Below are 24,637 nucleotides of genomic sequence, written 5' to 3' on the forward strand. Positions count from 1 at the left end.
AACTTTATAGCTACTAGGGTGACTGCTATAGTTATTGAACAGTGTATAATATATTTAGTAATTGGCCACTCTTAATAATAAGGTTTCAATTGGATTGTTACTTTCTGATTTGCAAGGAGTGCCCAATTACTATACAGTTACCCTTCGAGGTGCGGTGAGAAATATGAAAAACGATTCGTCTTCATCACATGTCAAAATTAATTTTTACAACTAGGGAACAATTAATTTATTAAATATTGCCACTGGAGGGTTGGCATGGTGGTCAGAGCATTAGCCGCGTAAGCTGGAGACACCGCCGGTTCGATTCCGGGCTCGGAGGGCTTGGTCATTTTTAGTGTTCCGTACAAAACTTTGTTTACGGAACACTTATGGGATCACTTCGGTCTTGCAAATCAGTTATTTCTTTACATATTTATTTTAGTTCAAACTTATTTGCCAAAAAGTACCTTTACATTATTCAAAGCATGGAAAATAGTTAAACATTTCCTAAAAAAACTCGGATCGCCGCGCGAGAATATGGAAAAATCTGTTTGGCATGGACCTTCGCGTAAAACCTCATTATACAGCATTCTTCACGCTCCACGAAAATACGCTTTGTTTTATATGCAACGAAGACCCACACTATTCTGTCTTAGAACAAATAAACCGAAGTATACCTACTTCCGCTGTATAAAAATAGTTACTGATTGAACACACTCTTTTTGCATTTCCGGAGAAAGTCAGTTTCTTAATGTTATAGCAATTTATTTACTCATCATTCACATCACTGCGCTTACCTACTACTTATTAGAAAAATGATATTTGACCAGACTTTTGGGCTGATACGATCATCAAACCTTCAAGAAAAGGTGTCCATGGGCGACGGAAGGTAATTATCGTCTGCTCGTTTGAAAATACTTTTCCTTAAATTCTAAGTATCGTTTCAAAAGTTCATCCACCGGGTAATGTCCCCGAAAAAAGCTTCCACTTTACGCATCACAAATTACAATGACAGTATTTAAGACTGCGTCGTGCAAAATCAGCGAAAAAGGCAGTCACCGTTTAGTCGCTAGCGTCCACATCGCTTGATAAAAAAAATTATAATAAATATCATTATTATCCCAAAGAGTGTGTTTACAACGAATCACCCTTGAAAATTTGAAATCTTTTACAATATAATAAATACACTCATGCAAAGTTGTACCTAAAACGTGATGAACGAGTGTCAGCGTTTAGTAAAATTTGTATAAAAAAATCGATGCTCATGCTACAAAATCGAGTGATTTCGAAAGCCAGATAACTAGACTACAACGAATCAGGCTTTTCCTATTTTTCCTCTTAAAGGCTACAGAGAAATTCAATCGTAAACGTAAACTTTCGTAAAATTTCCATACATCCGCCATATCTGTCAAATTCTCCTTCTCCTCAGATGCCCGCTGTGGGCCGTTGGAAGCGGACGCGTACATGCTTTTTCCAAATTGACAGTTCAATTTGGCATATATATTGACAGAAATTCATGTCCGTATACGAATGATGATACCAGTGAAAAACTGTTCAAAATAAATAGGGTAAATGAATAATGTCACACGGAGATCCAGAGTCATTAAAATTTTGATTTGTTTTTATTCATAAGTCATAATACTTTAAAAATATAACAAATTATTTAAAATATATACAAACACAACCAAATCAGCGTAATTAGTTTCTTCCTAATTCACTAAAAATTAAAAAAGTTTGAAGATTTGTTTTATCTTATTGGAATAAATTTTCATTGTGCTGGCATTCATATTACGTCATTTTAAAAACATATATGACATAATGTCAATATACTAGATAGACAATTTATCAACAAATTTCTTCACATTTTAACGTAAACAATATAAATTATTAAAATTTTATTTATGAAGACGAAGCAATGTTGTTCACATAATATCAGCAATAAAAATTTTAGTTTCATCCAGTTTTGTTGCTATTCTGAGCTATCACGTGCTTTGAAAGTTAATTCAATGATATATCATCAAGAAATTGAAACCAAGACTCGACCTGCAGTCTCAGCGAGTTTTTGTGGCTATATTATCAGTTGAAAGAACGATATTTCCATCGCAGTGGTATGGTTTACGAGTACCTATATTGGTTTCATGTGACGATGTTTATATAAATGTATCTATCAAATAACAACGTGCTTTTATTTCATTGATATTCGGTGCAAAACGATAACTCAGTAACGAAAAATAATTACTTTTCAGAAATGCCTTAAAGTTTTTTCAGTGAACGTTTATTTATAGGTATTTATGAGGTCTTATGTCTTATCAGCGTGGCTTTGGCCTTTGGACATTTTTGTAATGCTTTGTAATAAGGTAGGTGAGGTATCTATATCCCTCATTTAATAACCTTTTTTTGAATGAATTACAATTTAATTATTTAAATAAATAAGTGGTCTACAAACATACATATCCGCTCGGTCCGCTAAAATAATTTAAGTGCCCTACATAATAGGTATATTTAAGATTAACAATCAATAAACATCATTAATTACGCTCAAATGCTTGTTTCAGTACAAATTGGCTGAAATACTTCCGACATAAAACCTAAAGGTATAAAAGTACAATTTGCTAAGTAAACTGTCAATCTACATTAATTATAATAGATAGACTCTTAGAAGTCAGCTTACTGAAGATTATGAACAACATATAAGTACTTTCTAAATAAAATACAATTTGTTTTTCCATTACTCATGTAGGCCGTATTTTACTATAGACCATTTTAAATTGAAGATGAAATTAATTCATGATAAAAGCTAATAAGGCCCGGTAATATTTTCTGTTATTCTTGAACTTCTGTTCAAGTCAGTGTTCAACTGTCAGTGCAAGTAACAAGGCCCGGTTCCGAACCAACATGGTATGGTTTTTAGGGTTCCGTACCCAAAGGGTAAAACGGGACCCTATTACTAAGACTTCGCTGTCCGTCCTGCCGTCCGTCCGTCTATCTGTCACCAGGCTGTATCTCACGAACCGTGATAGCTAGTGACAGTTGAAATTTTCACAGATGATATATTTCTGTTGCCGCTATAACAACAAATACTAAAAACAGAATAAAATAAAGATTTAAATGGGGCTCCCATACAACAAACGTGATTTTAGACCAAAGTTATGCAACGTCGGGAGTGGTCAGTACTTGGATGGGTGACCGTTTTTTTTTTTTGCTTTTTTTTTGTTTTTTTTTGCATTATGGTACGGAACCCTTCGTGCGCGAGTCCGACTCGCATTTGCCCGGTTTTTTTTATAAAACGTGTATTTTTCAAAAGCGCTGGAATATTTATATAACTATTTTGGTATATGAAGAAACATGAACAAATGAGAAATCTATATTGAATTGATTTGTTAATAATATCCTGATTATTAATATAACTATTTCAGTTAAAATAAAGGTGGGCCTTATATGCTTCACCTGGCCTTATTCGTCCACATTTAGATCCTATAGCTATATTTGGTCACTTTGGCCGTCACTATCTATTTGATGCCGATTGTACTAACAATTAAAAGTACAGCTCATATGTACTTTTACCTGTACTGAAACTTAAGCATTTGAGCGTAATTAAAGATGTTCACTGATTATTAACATTACCTGTTAAAGAACAGTATCCCGATGGTGCGTCCATTAATGAATCGCATACTAACGGATAGAGGTTTACGAGTACATTCACGGAAAAATGATCATAGGCAACCCAATACTAGTGGCTTAGTTGCCGTTTATAAATCGTTTGTGTCGAGCAAAATCAGCGGAAAAGGCAGTCACCGTTTAGTCGCTAGCGTTCACATCTCTTGATAAAAAAAATTATAATAAATGTCATTATTATCCCAAAGAGTGTGTTTACAACGAATCACCCTTGAAAATCTGAAATCTTTTACAATATAATAAATACACTTATGCAAAGTTGTACCTAAAATGAGATGAACGAGTGTCAGCGTTTAGTAAAATTTATATAAAAAAATCGATGCTCAAGCTATAAAACCGAGTGATTTCGAAAGCCAGATAACTAGACTACAACGAATCAGGCTTTTCCTATTTTTCCTCTTAAAGGCAACAGAGAAATTTAAGGTTAAAGTTAGGTGAGGAATATAAGGCCCGACGGGTAACAAGGCCCAGCATTCAAGAATAGTAGTTAACATAACAATTAAATAGCTGTAAGCAGTACTGTAAAATACTGATAAGTGTTTGAGGCCTCCTCACTGAGGAGATTTTGTAATGTCATGACCGAACTGGACCAAACGTTGGAATGTTATGATAAGTCTTGTCATTCATGATAGTGTCGGGCCCGTATAAAGTAGTATGAACGACAGCCTTACTGCCATCCCAACTCTGTAGGTTTATAACATTAAAAATGTTTATCAGATCGTTTTCGTGGGAGACTGTACATTTTCAAAAGTTACAACGATAACAAAAGGCAGTGGTATTAAAAGATGCAGGAGTTTGCGGAGCATCGTAAGGTAGGTAAGGTATTAACACTATTAACACAATTATCGTTACGAAACACAAACTAAGCTTTTGCGATGTAGTACAATTTAAATCAATTCTAAAAGTGAAGTTTGTATAGGTATGTATATTCTTCTGAGAATAAATTGTCTTATACCTGGAATCGATTGTTTCAGTAAGTTAGGTAACAAACACTCTATATTACAATCTTGTACCTATTACAAATGCAAAGTATAGATCGTGTCATTCACGAAAACGCGTGCCTTGACTTGTATTGCCATGTTATTAAAGGTTAGATTTACCAAATCAGCGCGTCATCGTGGATCACATGAAACTATAAAACAAAATGCCAACAATCAAATGAATCTAGGCCTTAATTTAATATACAGGGTGGAAAGATAAGTCGGGCCCTGGAGGGAAATTACCTTAATTATACCTTATTTTTAAAAAGAAACAAAACTGCATTCAAAGATTTTCTAAAACTCGCTTGCCTCGCCCGGGACTCGAACCGACTAAAAATTCCAAAAAATAAAAACTCGCAAGTTTATTCTACTAGTCGATACAGTTAATGTTAATGATAACATTTCTCCAAGAAACATTAGGTCTTACACTCGTCTGTCGTACAAAATATCCATAAAATCTAATATTTAGTACTTAAGATTTCGTTTGACAAGCCAAATTGAATAAAAAAAGAAAAATACTTTTAATGCAGTTTTGTTTCTTTTTAAAAATAAAGGAATGTCTCCTTTAAGTAAAATGAGCCAGCTTAAGGATTTAAGGCTCCCTCCAGGGCCCGACTTATCTTTCCACCCTGTATACCATTTTAAATTTAAGGCGTAATTAATTCCAGATAAAGGATAATAAGGCCTAAAGGGAAATTTTGTAGGCCTTATTACCCACGAACAATGTATGTGAACTGAATAGGATAAAAAGGAACTAGATTATAACATATTGTTCTCATGTTTACCACAGTGTAATAAATAAATATTTTTTTATAACAAAAACGATCGTTAGATGATAAGTACCTACACGCTGAAATGTATGTACATTTTACCTGTGTGAAAATTGTATAATTGAGATAAATAAACTAAATTATCCTTACTATATTCTCTGTTATTCTTGAACTTGTACTTGGGCTAAAAAGGCCCTCTGTCTGTGCGGGTGACAAGGCCCGGCCCCGGGCCTTATTGAACGTGAGACGAAATAGTAAATTTAATTATTTTTATATAGGTAATTATGAGTTCTTTGATTTCCCGATAAGCATCACTTACTGACTTACAAAAGTATAAATGTAGTACATATAGATGGTCAAGCAAATCTTGTCAGTAGAAAAAGGCGCGAAATTTAAATTTTCTATGAGACGCTATCCCTTCGCGCCTACATTTTTCAAATTTGCCGCCTTTTTCTACTGACAAGATCTGCTTGACCAAGTATATGTAGTACCTGAATTTTATTAGAGGTTTTTAAAGCCTTATTATCAATTAAGTTATAAGTGAAATATAATAAGCGTCTTTAGTTGTAAAAAAATATTACAAGCCCTATAACTAATGAGGGGATCATTTTAGATATAGTCCACTTTTTTCGAGTAGGTAAATTCGGACTATGTTTACAAACCGCATACCATCGCCCATGACCACACTGTTAACTGACAGTTCGTAAACCTTATTACAAAAGGCATAAGGTCCACCGATGGACAGTTAAGAGCATCGCCGTTTGTACCTATCTTAATACAAATAAAAGTCAACAACGAAAATAATTAATTACCTAATACGTCACATACCTATGACATGACATGAACAAACAAGGAAAGCTATATATAAAAAGTGATTTTTCTCTGTCTTCTCACAAAGGAAAGCTTTGACAGTTTAAATTCCTCAAAGAAGGTCCGTAGTTAACACTAAACTCGAAACAGCACCTTTAAAAAAACATTAGGGGTCACTGACCTGTCCCAGTAAATTGAGGTAGTGTGTGTGAGCTGCGTTTGTGTGTGAAATGGGGTAATTTGACAGAATCTGAAAATTTACCCTCCTCGACGCCCTCTTAACAAGATTGTATAATACGCACGTTAACTTCGCTTTCAATTCGCGCCTCCGAGACGAACTTATGCCATCGTTCCACCATACGAAAAGAGATCGTACGACTTTGAAATAGCTTGTAGAACGTTAGCATGATACCGTTTGTAAACAAGCTGTTTATTTGCTGTAGACCAATAAAGGAAGGTTTAAAGTCGGATACAGCTCTAGCAACTAACTAATGGAAAACAAATTCAGAGAAATCGGAGACTTGAAATATAGGTACGGGTAAAGGTCAAAAAATCTCTTAATTACTTACTGCCATTGACTTGCTGGCTTAAAGTTCATCTTTAAACTGTAAAGAAAATAAAAAAGCTTCGAGTGCTTACCTCATTCATGAATGAAAACCACTTAGGCATAATAAGGTAGATGCGAAAATCTATTTATCATACGGTAGTGTCCGACCTCTCTACAATAGCCTAGTCCCATTGTCCACCCAAACTTTAATCAATAGACCGGTATACTGTTCACTCTTTCTACAATAGTCCCAATGCCTGCTGCGACCGGTTCATGGATGTCTATTGTTCCACCTGTGAACGGGTTCCAGCAGGCGTTCTACATGACATTAAAGCTCTCCAAGGGGCCTCTACGTGTTGGATCTATATCCCACGCGAGCCTATCAAAAGACCAGGATTTATAGGCCCGTGAAACCCAAAATGGAGGAACAAATAATAGAAATAATAAACAATCCCGGTTCACAACAAAGGTCCCGCTTTTACCCCACTTTTCTCTATCACTCAAAAAAATGCCCTAAAAACAGTATTACACAACCTCGTCGAACTTTTAATTGCTGATTTTAATTAAGGAGCGCGAAGGCTTTGCATTTACCTACATAAGGTTGTTAATTTAGTTAGAGACTGCCAACTACGAAGAAGCATTGAAATTAGAAACAGGTGTAGGCTGGCTAATTAAAACTTTTTTTGTTAATTTGTACCTAGTGGGTTGGACAAATGAATTAAACTCTGATAAAAACTGATCGAGTTGTGATAAGGCATCGTTATTTGAATATGTATATGTACCTACAAATGGCGGACTTAATGCCTCATAGCATTCTCTACCAGTCAACCATAGGGTCAAGCAGCAAAATGTAAAGGTGAGTGCAATAAGAAGTATAACATAATACTTTTAACTATAGTCTAAAAGCGGAAACACTACTGACACTGATGATATTATACTACGAATAGTAAATAATAGCGAAAATTGTCGTCGCAGATTTTTAAAAGTCACGAAGTATTATGAGGGTTAATTTCGTACCTACCAATGAGAAATACATATTTCCCACTCTGTCCATCTCTCAGCCTGTCACATCGTCAAATATCTCGAGAACTACCAAGATAATTGAAACATTTTACGGAACCCTCGGTGCACGAGTTAAACGAATTCACACTCAATCCTTTTTTTTTAACTGTGCGGAATCAAATTTCGACATCCCTGTTTGCAATTGCAAGATGAAGCGAAAACATTCTCATCGCCCAGCGTGTTCAGTTGATCTCAGACAGCGACGAAAAGCGGGCGTGTTTACCATTGCGTCAACTTTCGTTCGTGGCTTTCGTTCTATGTTCGCGATCGGGAGTGAATTGTCATGTAACATTGTATTTACATTTGTAAAAAGTGGTTACACGTTTGTGTTAGTAAATTTATTGCAGGTTTATTGATTGCAATTTCCGATACGCAATGCAGTTGCTGGTTGCAGTAAACTACATAAATTTAAGAAGTTTATAGTTAATATTGACTTTATAAATACCTGTTATTAGGGGATACGCTACTAAAATACTTTAGCTAAAACTTAAATATTTCCTATACTTTTAATTAATAACGCAAATACATACTTATATAAACACAATACCTTCTCTTGAATTTTAAAACTATTCAATTTCTAAAATAAGGCCCTGTTTTAAGAAATCAAGATAAAGCAAACAGAAATTACGATTAAAACGTAAATTACGTGCAGTTTTCTCACTTTAAACTTTTTAATCGCACTCTGATAATAACACATAATCAACCGCTTTAGGTACTAAAAGTTAAAAAGATACATAGCCCTTATCTTAAATGCCAAATTTTACTAAACGAGTCACAATGTCACATATACTTAGGTAAACAATGGAGTTAATTAAGCTACCTATTTTGCATAGTTCGGTGATCTGAATAAGTAATTGCAAGGTTTGGCGGTACTCGGTATACGGGAAAATTTTGAATTCAGGATATTATCAATATTATCATATATTATTATATCTATCGTCGTTATTGAACTTTCATCATGTGGGTACCTAACAAACACAAGCATTATTGGGCTTACTTTGGGACTAGGTCGATCTGTGTACAATTGTCGTTTTCCCAGAAATAAGACCTAACTAGATCGATTTTTCGCCGCCGATACATCGAAATTGTTAGAGTCGTTTTCGAGAGCCCCGAAGTGTATAAATATAATATATTAAATATACACAAGAACTGCTTATTTAAACGTATAAGATTTATTTTTTTATTGCACAACTAGTTAAATAAAATTTCATTTCGTGGTTTTTTGTTTTTCCTTATTTTAGTAGAAGTAGACAACACAGTAGTGTAGTGTAGGTAAACAAAAAGTTAATGCGTTTCACTTCACCCGGCTGAAACTTGTTTACCCTTTGAGATTATCAATAATATTGTCATTTTTGGCCATATGAGCTCCAGGAGAGGATAAATATTTGCTACTCGTTGAAAACGACACACTAACATAATAATATACGTTTTATTTTAGTTATATGATTGTTCTATTATAATGCTCCTAATATTTTTTACAACGTATTTTTGGGCCAACCTGTATGTATGTAGGTACAATTGTACATATACATTGTATAGTTTGTAGATTTCTAATAGGCCCCGACGGCTAATCCTTTGTCTATTGTTAAGTAAAACCGCACGTGCTACTTACCTGCAAAAAAGGGTCTTAATTATTATATTTGGCACCTGAGCGCGGGCTAATCCAACTCTCAAAAAACCAGTGTAGGTGCGATCTCCGATAACGCGCCTTTGTTACGCATCTCGGTGACACATTTTAGACTGATTCTGTAGCATTCGACTCGCCGGCACTCAATAACCGTAGTACTGAGTGCCGGCGAGTTGAACGGACCACACACATCCTAACAAAATATGTATCCATTATTTCATTTTGAATCTTATTGCGATTTCCATAGGAGTTGTAAGTCAATTACCCGGGTAAAGTGAACGAACGATTTTTAAGCAGGTGGTTGTGGCACGTGCCACGAGCGGTTTTACTTAGCAATAGACAAAAGATTAGCCGTCGGCGCTTACTAGAAATCTACAAACTATAACATACTTATACTTACAGGGTGGCTAAGTTCTGCACACGTTAGTTTATAATCTAACGTAGGTTAGGTTACGTTAGTTTGTAATCTATAGTTCGTGTTTTTAGCATTAGAAATAAGGTAAACAATCTTGATGTGTCTTTTAATCGAAAAACACATTTTAAAAATAAGTTACCTACGGCAAATATGTAAAAATTATGAATCTAATACGATCATTTAGATTCTTCTGCTTTCATAATGTAATAGTTATTGATTTTTAAAAAAGCGTTTTTCAATTAAAAGATATGTCAAGATCGCTTACCTTCTTCCAAGTTCTTTCTAATGCTAAGAAAAACGAACTATAACTGCTATCAGTTTATAATTTAACTAGCGAGATCATAAACTGACGAGAGTTTACAATTTTATTATGTATAAACGATCCTAAGAAACGTTTCAGAGATAAACGATACCAATTCAGTCAAAAACGTACATACTTACTTCATAACACAAGATACCACGATAGGTACATGATGAATAATGCGAACCATTTTGTTGTTTGCTCATTGTACTTATCTTGATTTATGTGTTTAATTTTAGTATTGTGTTCAGATCAAATAAATCATTTCGATTTCTTCCACTATCAATTGCGTTACGCTAGTAAAAAGTAAATAATATTTATTCTAATATTCTTTAGAAATATTCTTAGGTCACGGGCGATAACCTCCCCCCCAAAAGGGAAGAGCCCTTGATAAATTCTCAGCAATGTGGTATTGTTATCATTTGTTATTATTATAGCTAGCATAACGCCAGTTTTCGATTTTTAAACTGGCTATTAATAGAATAGAATAATACAATGACCAGAAGGTCTGTTCAAATAGTAATTTCGTGTTATCAATCGTAATGGATATGATCCTTTCTAATACCACCTGAAACTCTGAATAGGCTCCCAGGGTTTAGAACTGATTTGATTGCGAGCTGAACAGGCAATTAGATATCTGATGAAAGGAACATTGAATAATAAATGGGGCTAAAGAGTTTCCGGAACGGCTTTTGAAGTATTTCTATAGATTAGTTAAGGGATATCGTTATCCGGTAGTTATCTCAGCCAGAGCGCCGTTGCCGATTACGGCATGGGTAAGTATACCGGGCGTGGCCTGTAATACGAGCAAATAATTAAAACATAGATTGTACTGCTCAAACGGTGACACTTTTGTTCAGCCAGCTCAGCGGTGACACTGTTTTTCATACAAAATAAATATGACCTTCAATGGACGCCATCGCCACGCCATATCATTGTGATTGACGTTGCTTGTCACGCCTTAAACATAACAAAATTCGCAATACATTGCGTCTTAGAATAAACTTTACAGTGTATTAAAAATCAAACCACAGGTCATTTTTAAAAGCTGCTGAACAAATGTTGGTCAGTATGAGGAGTACAGCCCACAGTTTAATTTTTTGCTCATATTACAGGCCACACCCGATATAGGTAGGGAGGACTGCTCGTTAAAAGTTTTTAGAGACGTCGGCGTGGGATTATCATTTGTTAAACATAAAATTTAGTATAAGTCAATGTCGATAAATTTATGATGTAATATAGAACCTTCGTATAATTTTTAAAAATTATAATTGCTTTTACAATACCTACTATTATTGAATACCTAAACATTAAAGAATATTACCTTATTGATTTTTATGTGATGTATTTGAATGTTAAATATTTAGTAACGTTCATTTGAATTTGATTTGGTTATTTTTCATGCATGTACCTATCCATTCGGTTTTGACAGAAGCTAATGAGAATCGTCAAGTCTCATATCATTGCCGGTCATAGACCAGGAAACCTCAAGGCCGAGTTTAGAGCAATTATTTCATGCAAACGATGATGCTAAAAATGCGGGGGTGCGCGGGACGAGGTGAGCGAAGTCCCGTGCCGTGATTGGTCCGTTCAAAGAGACGGACGTCACACAAAGACACTTTCAACTCGAACATGGAGTAAAATTACCGTATGCGTGGCAGAGGGGTTAGCGCGACTATGCTGAGTCTGGTGGAGGTCTTGTCTGTGTTGCCGGTCTAACGAATGGAAGAAAGTATAACAACGAGGCAACCTTTCATAAACATTCAGTAAATCTGTTACATTTTCCTAGAAAACTGATAATTCCTACGACACCTAGGCCAATTAGGACGTACACTGATATCAGACTGACATGTAAGTAATTGGTGCCATTCAAATATCTCGCATTTCGCTCGTTATTGTCCTTACTTATATAGGCGTGGGCGACACGCACAATAAATTAAATAATATGATTACAATATAATTCTAATGTCAGTGTAGGTACCTAAGTTCCAATTGGCATGTTATTGTGCCTACTTTAGGATATTGCTTTTTTCTGCTTTCACATTTTATTGAGTTTCGTTTCAATTTGAATGAATACATCTACTTATTTATCCCTGCCTATATTATATTCATCTTCTTAAGTTAGCAATTTATTTTACTGTCAATAAAACACACAAATTGAATAATTACACACACCCACATACATACCTATTTAATAAAAACTACGTATTTCGATTTACCTATGTTAGGCACAGTTATTTTGTGTAGTGAAAGATTTGTAAGAATTATGTATTATTAGTTTGATGTATATAAACGCAACGATCCCTTCGTTTGACTTTTTTCGATTTCTTTAGAGTTAGAAGCGGAAAAGTAATTAACTTTCATAAACGAACGATATACCGGAACGGTTTTGTAACATGAGAAAACAATTAAAACATTATACATACATATATTTTACTCCTCAAACAATAAAACTTTTGTTTAACAAGTCTTTAGGCTTCCCATTTTTCATATAAATTAATAATTAAAAGTTTCCTTAGGGAAGTAGGTCGCCGCCTGCAAGAAAGGGGCCTCGACCCGCGCTCTGGGATATTCCTGGTGCAAAGGCTGTCCATCGCAATTCAACGCGGTAACGTAGGGAGTGTGATGGGCACCTTTGCGCTGGGAGTAGCGCGTGGAGGCCTCTTTCAGTAGTTTTTATATTTTTTGTTTAATTTTAAATATATTCAGGTTCTTAATTTTAATTTAGTTTTGTTCATAGACATATTTAGTTCATAACTTTCATAAGTTATTTATTTGTCTTTTTATTGTCTTATTCGTTTATAAATAAAATATGTAATTAAATCTTCAGAGTACGCTATCATCATTGTAATTGACGTTGCTTGTCAAAACATTGCGCAGACTAAACTTTAATGACTGTGTACTAAAAATGAATATACAAGATATTTTTAAAACTCTCTGAACAAATGTTGGTCAGTATGATTACATACATATTTATTGCTCTCGTTATAGGGCCACCCGGTATAGTTATAGTCGAATAATTTAATTTCCTACCCATTTCGTACTTTGTCGCAGTGACAATAATGTGAAATCTAATCTAAAGCGACTTTCATATTGATTGTCACTGCGACAAGGAACAAAATGGGTCAGAAATTTGAATGTACACTACATAAATACAGGTTGTTTGGTACATCGTTTGCCAAATTAAAACGGCAGATAGCTTGAGTCATTAGCTATCTTCTCATGCCAAGAAAAACAAAATTGGCCATGGTTTTTTTTACTACTACGCAAGTAAAAATTTGAAACTGTCATAGAAGTGAAAAAAAATATTTGCAAAAAATTAAAAATTTCTAGGCCTGAGAACATAGCAAATGACTCAATCAATCTGCCATTTTAATTTGGCAAACGATGTACCAAACACCCTGTATTATCCTTAGCAATCTTTGATTCTTGAATCAGCACTAATAGTCTAGTTCCACCCACGTAAGCCCAGTGTCGATCCTTCCGTATTATTATGTTTATCGTATGTCAATCACATTGCAATTAACGAACAATTAGTGCCAGTGTTGGTAAAACAGTAGGTCAATGGAGTAGCAATGCACGCATGCATGCAGTTACAGCACTTAAAAAACAGCCGTATTCGAATAATGAGATACGTCAAACAGAAACAGAACAGAATAGTGAGATATTGAAACGATATGGATTTGATATGTCAGTGTCAAACAGGTGTCAAAAGTGACGTTTTTGTTTGAAGAAATGTCAATTTTGACACTTGTTTGACACTGACATATCTAATCCATATCGTTTCAATATCTAGTATTTGACGTATCTCATTGTTCGAATACGGCTGAAAGTCAGTTGGATCAAACTACCTACATTATACATATAACTTTACGGGCCTAATTTATTTATTTATTCGAACTTTGTTGCACAGTATAAACTGTACAAAAGACGAACTTAATGCCAGAAGGCATTCTGTACCAGTTAACCCTCGGGCCAAACAGATAACAAGCAGTAATAGGTGCAAGAAAATTTAAAGTACGAAAAATTTAATATAAAACATAAATTTTACATATTTCAAATATACATATTGCTATAATATACTTACTTAATTCAGTTAAATTATGTTTTATCCCTTTCTTACAAATACATAAGACAAAATGTCAGATAAAGATAAACGATTGTTAGCTAATTCAAGTTTTTAGCGCTTTGACGTTTCCATAGTAAAATGAACAGTATTGCAGCTGCAGTTGGAAATGGAATTTCACTCTAAGGGGGTAAAAAAATAACTTTAATGTAACATATCATTGTGTACAATAACATACCTTTGTTGTGCATTTAGTCCGAACTCTAGCTGTAAACAAGACATTTTTGGCTAAGCAGTTGAGAAACATGAAACTTTATAATTATCATAAATGAAAAAAAAAGAGTCTTATCACACGAGGCCACTCGGACTTACGCCCTATTTTAAAACGACATGATTAATTTTCCATACATACAAAGTAAAAAGAGCGAAGAGAAGTTTTGTATGTAAAACTTCCTACTCGTTCTAATTTGTTTGTATTACAAATTCTAGCAACGAAAATGAGAGCGTGAACGATTTTTTCGTCTCACTTGCTCGTAAAAGGTGTTATTACATGTAGGCGATGCGGTCCATGAATCCTGAATTTCGATCTAGTCCCGTATTTAATGTATTTTTCATCACACTTGCTTGGCGATGCGGTCCGTAAAATTTCACTGAGGGCTCCTAATGTAGGTACGTACAAAATAAGGCAGAAGTTTTGTGTATTTTCCTTTTTTTCTAGAAAAACGTGTGTGTCACGGGCGATACAGAAATTACGAACTCGTGTTAATTAAGCACTCGCCTTCGGCTTCGGGCTATAATTCACACTCGTTCGTAAATTCTTGTGTAGGTACTATTATAACAGCGGCTTATTTTATGCGACAGCAAATACGTGGGCCGATTTTAATGATTTTTACGTCAATCGATTCGTCTTAATTTTGTGAGTGTCACTGTCAAGACAGGACGTTGTGGGAAGTTTCACAGTTCACTTCTGAGTGAGTGAGTGACGTTGATCAGTCCGCTAATTGTTGTTGGTGCCACTGGCCTTTACTCGGTGTAAACAAGATGATATTTTGAACGGCGGGTTAAAATATCTCTCAGGGAAAGTTATATTAAGATAAAACTTTTAGTGCAGATGTTGTTTAATCTTAGAACTCTTATATAAATAGGAGAAAATTAAAAACAAAATATAGAAAAAACCTCAAACTCAAGTAAATATTGTTTGCAAATGTAGGTCGTGTGTGTACTACTAAGTCATTAGGTTTTTTTTTTTTATTAGCCTGTAGGAGTGTCCCACTGCTGGGCAAAGGCCTCCCCTCTTTCCCGCCATTTGGTCCTATCCGATGCATACTCCCGCCACTCTTTACAAAACGTGTCAAGGTCGTCCCGCCATCTCCGTTTTGGTCTTCCTCTGCCCCGAGATCCGTCCTGTGGGACCCAGTCTGTAGCTAATTTGGTCCAGCGCTCCGGGTGCATTCGGCAGATGTGCCCTGCCCAGTCCCACTTTAGCTTGGCGGCCTTCCTGCCCACATCCACAATGCCGGTTTTGGAACGCAGTTCGGTGTTTCTAACACGGTCGGTTCTACGAACACCCAGTATGCTGCGTTCCATTGCTCTTTGGCAAACCTTGAGTCTAGACTTTTCAGCTTCAGTTTGAGACCATGTTGGGGCGCCGTAGGTGAGGATAGGCAGGATACACATGTCGATTAGTTTGCGCTTTAAAGAGAGTGGAAGGTTACCCTTCATTAGCGTCTTCAAGAACCAGAAGCTCTTCCAGGCGTTTGCGATACGGCGATCGATTTCTTTGAACTGCCTGTTTAATATCCTCTCGCACGGACTAAAATAATCTACTTGTATGTTTTTGATGGGATATTTTTGACCAGTAGGTACCTTGTCAGCATTCCATTTTTTGTAGCAATTTCGAGTATCGCAGAACCAAGTGTCCAATTGAAGTGAAAAGTAACAACAACTATGAAAATGCAACATTCATACAAAGTGTCTAAACGATAGTGCAAGTGTAGTGAAAAATGACAAACCAAAGATGGTGTCCAACGTGTCACTGATAGGGCTGGCGCTGGAGCGCAACTCGTCGCTGCTGGACGTGCTGGACGGGCAGCTGGACGAGCTGGACATCTTGTTCCGGCCGGAGCCTGTGCTGATCGCGCTTTACGTGCCAGTCATATTGCTGTCGCTCGCAGCTAACGTACTGCTCATCGTTGTTGCTGTGAAGTGCAACTACACTAAAAAGTAAGTTTTATAAGATGTTTTTATGTTATTTCAAGCGAATATGGGTGAATCTTTTAATATGTTTTTTGTCAAAAATTTCATTTTTGATACAAGGTTCTATCGCCGACTGTACTTTTCTTTCAACAGGCGACTTATAGTCATCAAGACAATTTTAACAAACCTAAACACAATTAGATTGCGTTGTTTTAGCACAGAGTTCCTATGGCCACCTCTATAAGCGGCTGCTTAGCTGAATAGGGCGAAATTTTAATTATAAGTTGCTAGCATAATAAAGTTTTTGTATCCAGTGACATGTAACGAAACCATACGATGAATAAATAAGCTACATGGTAGGTTCTGTAAAGCTTTACAGCTTACAGCCTTTTTGATCAGTGTCTGGCAAGTCAGTCTATTTGAATTTAGAATCTGATCTTGCTGTCAGATGGAACGGGGTGCGGATCGGCCAACGATCGTCATTCCTATAAAGGCAGCCATCAAGACTAGTCCAATATTATTATTGTAATTTAGCTGAAATTAATTCCATGTGGAAATTTCAGTTCACATCGGTAGGTATAAGTATTATGAATTCCAACAAAATATTGACAAAAGTCAGATAACAACAGGAAAAAAATTTAACCGAATGAAATCGTAGCCCATTGTAGTGCAAAACAAACTCCATTTAAATTACGAGAAGCCATTGAAAACTCTACGTCAATATTGCGAAACAGTTTGTAAAGGGAGCTACCGTTTATTGTGCTCACCATTTGGCGCCACTGTAGACGTAGGTTTAGAAAAACAAAAATCTCAAAATTCTTCTATGCTTATTTTTATAAAATCAATACGTTTAATATACACAAAGGTATTTTAACGTCTAATTTTGCCGTTTTTTCAGCCTGTTTAATATGCATATATTTTAGTTGGCACTTTTTTAATCCATTAACATGCACAAGCAGTGGTGGCCGAGTGGATATGACGTCTGACTTTCAATCCGGAGGTCGCGGGTTCAAATCCTGGCTCGTACCAATGAGTTTTTCGGAACTTATGTACGAAATATCATTTGATATTTACCACTAGCTTTTCGGTGAAGGAAAAACATCGTGAGGACTAGACGTAGTATCTTCTTAGTAGTTTGTGCGTTCTTAGCTTCCTAACGCCATCTGTTAGAATATTGTGGCACGGCGTTGGCAGTGACAGCTAGAGGAGACGCCACATGTCAATGTCCATAGTAAAATGAACAGTAATGCAGCTGTCGTTGGAAATGGACTGTCACCTTATCGGATAATAAGGCTTATCCCGTCAGCCAGCTGACAATTAAATAGTAGTAAAGTTTGTTAGAAGAAATGTTATACATAATACGTTCTTCTAATATGCTAAGTAGATGACCCATTATGGAAAGGGGCTGAACACAGTAGGGTTGTCACAGACTTTTACACACCATCACTAAGATACCTAAGTACCGAGCTACTAGCAATGGTGATGTATGTAGCTGGGGTGCGCGCTTAATTTTATTATATATTGACCTCCCGCTGGCACAGTGTCATTGACCGCCGGCGGCAGCAATATATTACACGCGTGCGATAGAGATTGGAACAGGCCGGTCAGTGTACTAAATTCCTCATGCTCAGCGACCTTTCTTCATTTTAAAAGGCGTACGTGATTCCATCAGAGGCTTCATCCGAATTGCTGTACGGTTCAGATTGATGGCCGTCCCACGTCACTGTTTATTACCCATGCCAGCTACGCATGGCATAACGGCAGTTGTAAAATTGTATAAATAAAATATAAATCTGAACTAAATATAAAGTAGACATCCGAATGCCTCCGACACATACCCCCTTATTCATAAACGCGCTACAAACCTCAACTTGCTAATAATCGTTTGTCCTTATCAGTAAAAAATTATGACTTATGTACTTGTAAGAAAGGGATATAGCATAATTTTAACTAAATCAGGCCCGTAAAGTTTTATGAATAAGTTTTTACGCTGTACAAACAGCAACACTCTTAACATTCTTAACTGTCCATCGGTGGACCTTATGCCTTTTGTAATAAGGTTTACGAACTGTCAGTTAAGAGTGGTGTACTTATTTTTTTCAGAACTTGATACTCAAACAAGATTAAGTTTTTTCAAAAATTTCATTTTTGTACGCTTTTATCGCTGACTGTACTTTTCTTACGACATACAACTGATACTCATCGAGACATTTCTAAAAACTCCTAACACAATTAGGTTACGTTGTTTCATCACAGAGTTCCTATGGCCACCTCCTGTCTCCATCACCAGATAAGCTCGATGGTACCATAATATTGCATTGTCATCCGATTTATACAAGCATACAAAATTTCAGCTCAATCGGAAACCGGGAAGTGGATCAAATTTAACTTGCAAGATTTGATTACACACAGACAGGCAGACAGACCTGACAGACAGACAACGGTCAGGTGAAACTAATAGGTCAGGAAATGGATGCTCAAAAAACGTTGTAGAGGGAAATGCTAGGAACACAATTTTTGACTCCGTAACTTTGTTTGGACTAGTTAGGAGGTGAACATATCAAAAGTCCCCGGCTGTAGCCCCGGTGCTAGGGGGTAGAGGGGGGTAAGAAGGTCGAATTTTTCGGTTTTTCATTGATATCTTGGAAACTTTGCGTCTTAGCGACATGACTACTAAGACAAACCGAAAGCTGATAAAATTAGTTACAAGTTTTATCCAGTCAAGTTTTTCGATATATTGAATAGTTTTTGAGATACCCGCTCTTGAAAGTTTATTTTGGGATTTAAAGCTTTGTATCTGCATCTGATATAAGCAAACTTTTTCATTACATATTTTTGTTATATTTATAAGGCATGACGTCACTAACTTAGCACATAATTTTGACCTGTTTAAATAAGTAGGTACCTACAATGTACATCAAATAATTATCAGTTTCCCTTTTTTGTGCCAACCATTGCATAATTTTGTTGTACTCCGTGGATAATGTCGTTGGTTATGCATTAAGTTAATTTTAATTCTACTCTAAATGTAACACTGTATTGTCTGTATTGTATAGCTGTTTGTTATCCCTAAAATGAATAAAATAAAAATAAAAAAAAATAAAAATAAAAAATAAAATAAATGTTACCTTGATATCTACATCAGTGAAGCTGTTAGGCCATGTTTGGTATCAATTTCGTATAAATCGGGGGCGCTGAATTCATTTATGGTATCACATTGACACTATTTCAAAGTAAAACCAAAATTTACAAAAAAATATTTTTTTAAATCCCTCTTCACGCTTAAACCGCTGAACCAATTTGGTTGAAATTTGGTATAGAAATAGTTTCAGTCTCGACACAGGACATAGGATAGTTTTTATAACCAAAAGCATCTTTTAAGGGTCTGAAAAGTGGGGTGGAAGTTTGTATGGGGAATCAATAACCGCTGAACCGGCTTAGATGAAATTTAGGATGGTATACATCTGTGATTTAGATGAAAATGATACCAAACATGACTTCAAACCTTACCTTAAGCAGTATTAACCTCAGGAATTCAGTTTCGTCGATGAAGTTGAATTCCCCCCATACTCCATTTCACAACCATACATACATACATACATCACTGGCTCAGTGACCCAAAGAGGATCTTGGCGTCTGACACAAGAGAGCGCCATTCTGCCCTATTCTGCGCCACTTCACGCCAGTTGGGTATTCCGAGGGCAGACAGGTCTTTTTGGGCTTCGTCACTCCAGCGGTATCTGGGACATTTCACAACCATAAAGCATGATTATTGAGTTAAAAGTATCTTATGTCCTGTCTTGGGACTTGAAATATCTGTATACCAAATTTCAATTAAATCGGTTGAGCGGTTTAAGCGTGAAGAGGAATTTAAAAATAAAGTTATTTGTTTAAAGTTTATATGTTTTTTCTTAGGAATGGTATCAATGTGATACCAAAAATGAATTCAGCACCTCCGATTTATACGAAAATGATACCAAACTCGGCCTAGCAGCTTCACTAATGTAGATATCAAGATAAAATTGAAAGCCCTAAATAAACTTTCAAGAGCGGATATCTCAAAAACTATTCAAGCACCAGCACCGGGGCTACGGCCGGGGACTTTTGATATGTTCACCTCCTAACTAGTCCAAACAAAGTTACGGAGTCAAAAATTCTGTTCCTAGCTTTTCCCTCTATACCTTCTTATTACTTGGCCTATAAATAAAAGCTTGTAAAAACGGGATATTTATGGATCGGAGTAGTTTTACTTTTATTATGAATTGCCGACAGGAGTGGCCTTGCCTGGCCCAAAAGTTCTTATTATGCTGGCAGCGTTCCCACACTGTATGGCGCTGTACAGTATCGGAAGACTAATAACAAAATAATAATAAAACTGATATGATGATCGTAAGTGCGAGCGTAGATCGCGCATCTGGTTTAATTTATTGTTTGGTTTATATTTAGTTTATTTTCCTGTAAGAATCAAACAAGTACCTACTTAGGTATCTCTTTTTATTTCTTTATCAGAACATCTAGGCCTACCACCAAATATCTGCTCATTATAATGAAGATATAATTTTAACGAATGAAAAGATGATTCAATCAATGAAAGAGCTGTTAATTTCCATTTAGCTCTGTAGCTAACAATACCTACCATTGTTAAAATAATCAGACAAAGATCAAAGTCCGTTCAAAAGCTCCCGTTTAAATGCCTATTTCCATATTCCTTTGTCCCTCGATAAAATCGTTCATCAATCATCAGTCAATATCAAAAACACAGACAACGGCAAATAAATTAAAATATTGAATGACAATAAACAATCGAACCTGAAACAAAACAACAAACGTTCAGACAACAAAATGTAGGACCAGTCAACAATAAGGGATCGGATAAATCAAATCCCATCAAAACATTACATGTAAAAAGATTCAAGTCTCGCGACGAAGTTCTGCTACTACATATTTTATATTGCTCCAGGAATGAGCTTTAGCTATTGCATATTGAGCCATGTATCGAATCTTGAGGCATTAGTTGCGGCCGCAGATATATACCCAGTCAATAATGATAAATTAAGTATACAATTCATACAAAATTATATTGATACTGTTACCATAAAAACCCGTTTTGTGAATAAAAAATATCGTCAGCCGGTTATACCATACGAATATACATATAGATAAAACGTACATTGACAATTTGGTATACCGTACGTTGTCGAATTAAATCCGGTACCCAAAGGGAGAAAAGGGCGCGAAATTATACTTAATATTATATGGGTACATTTTTTAAATGTAACATGTTCAAATATCTCAGCAATAACTAGTTGACTGTATAGACAGATTTACTTTATATCTTAATGCTTCCTTTGACGCAGAAAAAGGGAAATAAAGAAAATTATATTTATATTGACTCCTTTGAACTACTTATTAGGTTTCCTTGCTCCGTCGATAGGTCGATACGAGTATATATATGTCTGCGTATACTGTGTGTGCCGTGTGTTCGAGGCCATTTATAAGGATTTCATCTATATCCCTGTTGAATGTGCCAATGGTTCGGATTTACCGTAATCCGATTTGTATTCGGATTGAAATGTTGGCATTTACTGCAAATTGCGCTTACAACAACACTGCGAAATATTTTTAGAAGTTACATTATGACAAGTCTGCAACGATTTTGACAGCACACACAGTTACACAGAGCAAATGTTAGGTATTTTAAACGTCAAACTTCTATAAAATTATGACGTATAAATAACACTTGCACTGCGTATGCTATCAAAACGTTGCAGACTTTTCTTAGTACCTATAATTCTATTTATTTAATATCCTCTCTCTCTCTCTCTAAGTATAAAGTTCTTCAAAAAAGGAGTATACTTTAGGGTTTCTAAAGGGTACCCAACGCACATGTGATATTTTTGAGTTGCAGGCATCCATTGACGTAGTACCCGCTTGCCATCAGACGGACCGTATGCTTGTTTGTCATCGTAACGTGGTATAGTCAGTCTAAGGAGTTGTTATTGCAAATGGTCCGTCTCTACAATTTAATATACTTAATATACTTATATTAGATGTAGTTAGTGTCTATGCTTAATTATACATTAGAGATCTAAAAGGCCCCCAAAGCACAATGCCAGAGAAAATACTAATACTAATGTAAATAAATAAAACCATCTGCCGACAGCTAAACACAGCAAAACTCTTACTTAACTGTCGATCCGTGGACCTTATGCCTTTTGTAATAAGGTTTACAAACTGTCAGTGTGGGCGATGGTATAAATACTAGCGAAAACAATGGCAGTCGGATTGAAAACGGGCGAACAACAGCATTTGAAATGAAGCCAATATTTATGTTAATCTTTTCAAGGCATTCAATACCAAGACTGTCGGCATACATAGCAGCGCTAAATTATGCTATTTAGGTAGATAATGAAATATATGAATATCACTGGCTTCACGCCTATCCCTCGCCCAACGCGGGGACTTTAATTGACCCGGGTACCTTGCGCATAGCCGCTGGTCTCCGGCTCGGAATCGACATATGCACAGACCACACTTGCGCTTCTTGTGGGGCCCAAGTGGACCGGCTTGGCCACCATGGCCTTTCCTGCTCCTCGGGCGCCGGCCGCCTGTCTCGCCACGCTGCCCTCAACGACATCCTCAGAAGGGCTCTTGTCAGTGCCGGCGTCCCCGCAGCTCTGGAGCCCCGGATCGCGCGGGACGATGGCAAGCGCCCGGACGGGATGTCGTTAATCCCATGGAGAATGGGCCGCGCGCTGGTGTGGGACGCTACCTGCGCCGACACGTTGGCAGCGTCCTACATCCAAGCAACGAGCAGAAATGCCGGGGCAGCGGCGGACGCCCGAGAGCGAGCTAAGGCCCATAAATACAGCTGTCTCGGCGCCAACTACGAGTTCGTAGCTTTTGGCGTCGAGACACTCGGACCGTGGGGTAGAGGAGCGCGTGGGCTCCTTAAGGAGCTAGGTAAGCGGTTAAGGGAGGCAACAGGGGACTCTCGCGCGGGCAGCTTTCTCGCGCAAAGGATTGCTATCGCTATACAGCGCGGGAATGCTGCCTGCGCGATGGGCACCTTGCCGAGGGGCCTAGGCTTAGAAGGTAGGTTTTAGGGAAGTTTATTTTTTTTGTTAGGTTTAGTTTTAGTTAATTTATTTTTTAGGCACTTGTATTAAGTTTGTTATATAATTATGATAATAAATATTTTGTTTATTATTTGAATATAACTTGTGCTATGCCACTGTAAAAAAATTAAGCGGGCTTGTAAAGCCATATAATTAAATTTAATTTAAAACATTTATTTTCAGGCAACTAAGGCCCATAGCCTTCATACATCACAAACTAACATACATACAATAATAAAAATCTTAAAAGCTAAATAAAATCATTTTGGCGAAACAGTTTTCTGTAGCGTCGCCTATTCCGGCGTAGGATTCGGCAGATTCCCACGGAATAGCCGAAATACCACATTCTTCGGAAATACAAATATAAATTACGAAGAAAAAATATGGCGCGACTCGCGAAACTGGTAACATTCCATTTCTAACCGCAACTGCACTACCGGTACTGAACGCGTCGCTGTTCATTATCAATTTCCATAGTAAAATGAACAGTAGTGCAGTGCCCTATCCCACAAAACTTTACAAGTGTACAATTCGACACAATTGTTAAATTGTAAACAAAAAATGTACCACAATAATTACAAATATGTATTCGTTACAAGTCTGCAGTATACAAATATGTCATTTTTAGGGTTCCGTACCCAAAGGGTAAAACGGGACCCTATTACTAAGACTTCGCTGTCCGTCCGTCTGTCACCAGGCTGTATCTCACGAACCGTGATAGCTAGACAGTTGAAATTTTCACAGATTATGTATTTCTGTTGCCGCTATAACAACAAATACTAAAAACAGAATAAAATAAAGATTTAAATGGGGCTCCCATACAACAAACGTGATTTTTGACCAAAGTTAAGCAACGTCGGGAGTGGTCAGTACTTGGATGGGTGACCGTTTTTTTTTTTTTGCATTATGGTACGGAACCCTTCGTGCGCGAGTCCGACTAGCACTTGCCCGGTTTTGTGAAAGCGTATCACAAAGAATAAAGGTATGTCACGACAGCTACATAATTGTAGAATTGTTAATTTGTAAATATATTAAGCGAAAACTTGTAATGTTACAACTACACATACATATATAACAATTTATTTTGCTTC

At 36.5% G+C, this 24,637-nt stretch overlaps 2 protein-coding genes across 2 annotated transcripts in view; one reads left to right on the plus strand and one right to left on the minus strand.

Annotated features, from left to right (window-relative positions):
* The window catches only part of LOC134666259 (sodium channel protein Nach-like), a 29,076-nt gene extending 13,167 nt beyond the window's left edge, over positions 1–15,909 (minus strand). The window contains exon 1 of the mRNA XM_063523412.1: positions 15,646–15,909. Within this exon, the coding sequence (XP_063379482.1) occupies positions 15,646–15,909 (264 nt within the window). The remainder of the gene's footprint in view (positions 1–15,645) is intronic.
* Positions 15,910–16,222: 313 nt separating this feature from the next.
* LOC134666143 (neuropeptide FF receptor 1-like) overlaps positions 16,223–24,637 on the plus strand; it is a 73,605-nt gene continuing 65,190 nt past the window's right edge. Inside the window, exon 1 of the mRNA XM_063523299.1 lies at positions 16,223–16,455. Within this exon, the coding sequence (XP_063379369.1) occupies positions 16,250–16,455 (206 nt within the window). The 5' untranslated portion in view covers positions 16,223–16,249. The remainder of the gene's footprint in view (positions 16,456–24,637) is intronic.

This window comes from Cydia fagiglandana, chromosome 7, assembly GCF_963556715.1.
Source record: "Cydia fagiglandana chromosome 7, ilCydFagi1.1, whole genome shotgun sequence".
Classification (NCBI taxonomy): domain Eukaryota; kingdom Metazoa; phylum Arthropoda; class Insecta; order Lepidoptera; family Tortricidae; genus Cydia; species Cydia fagiglandana.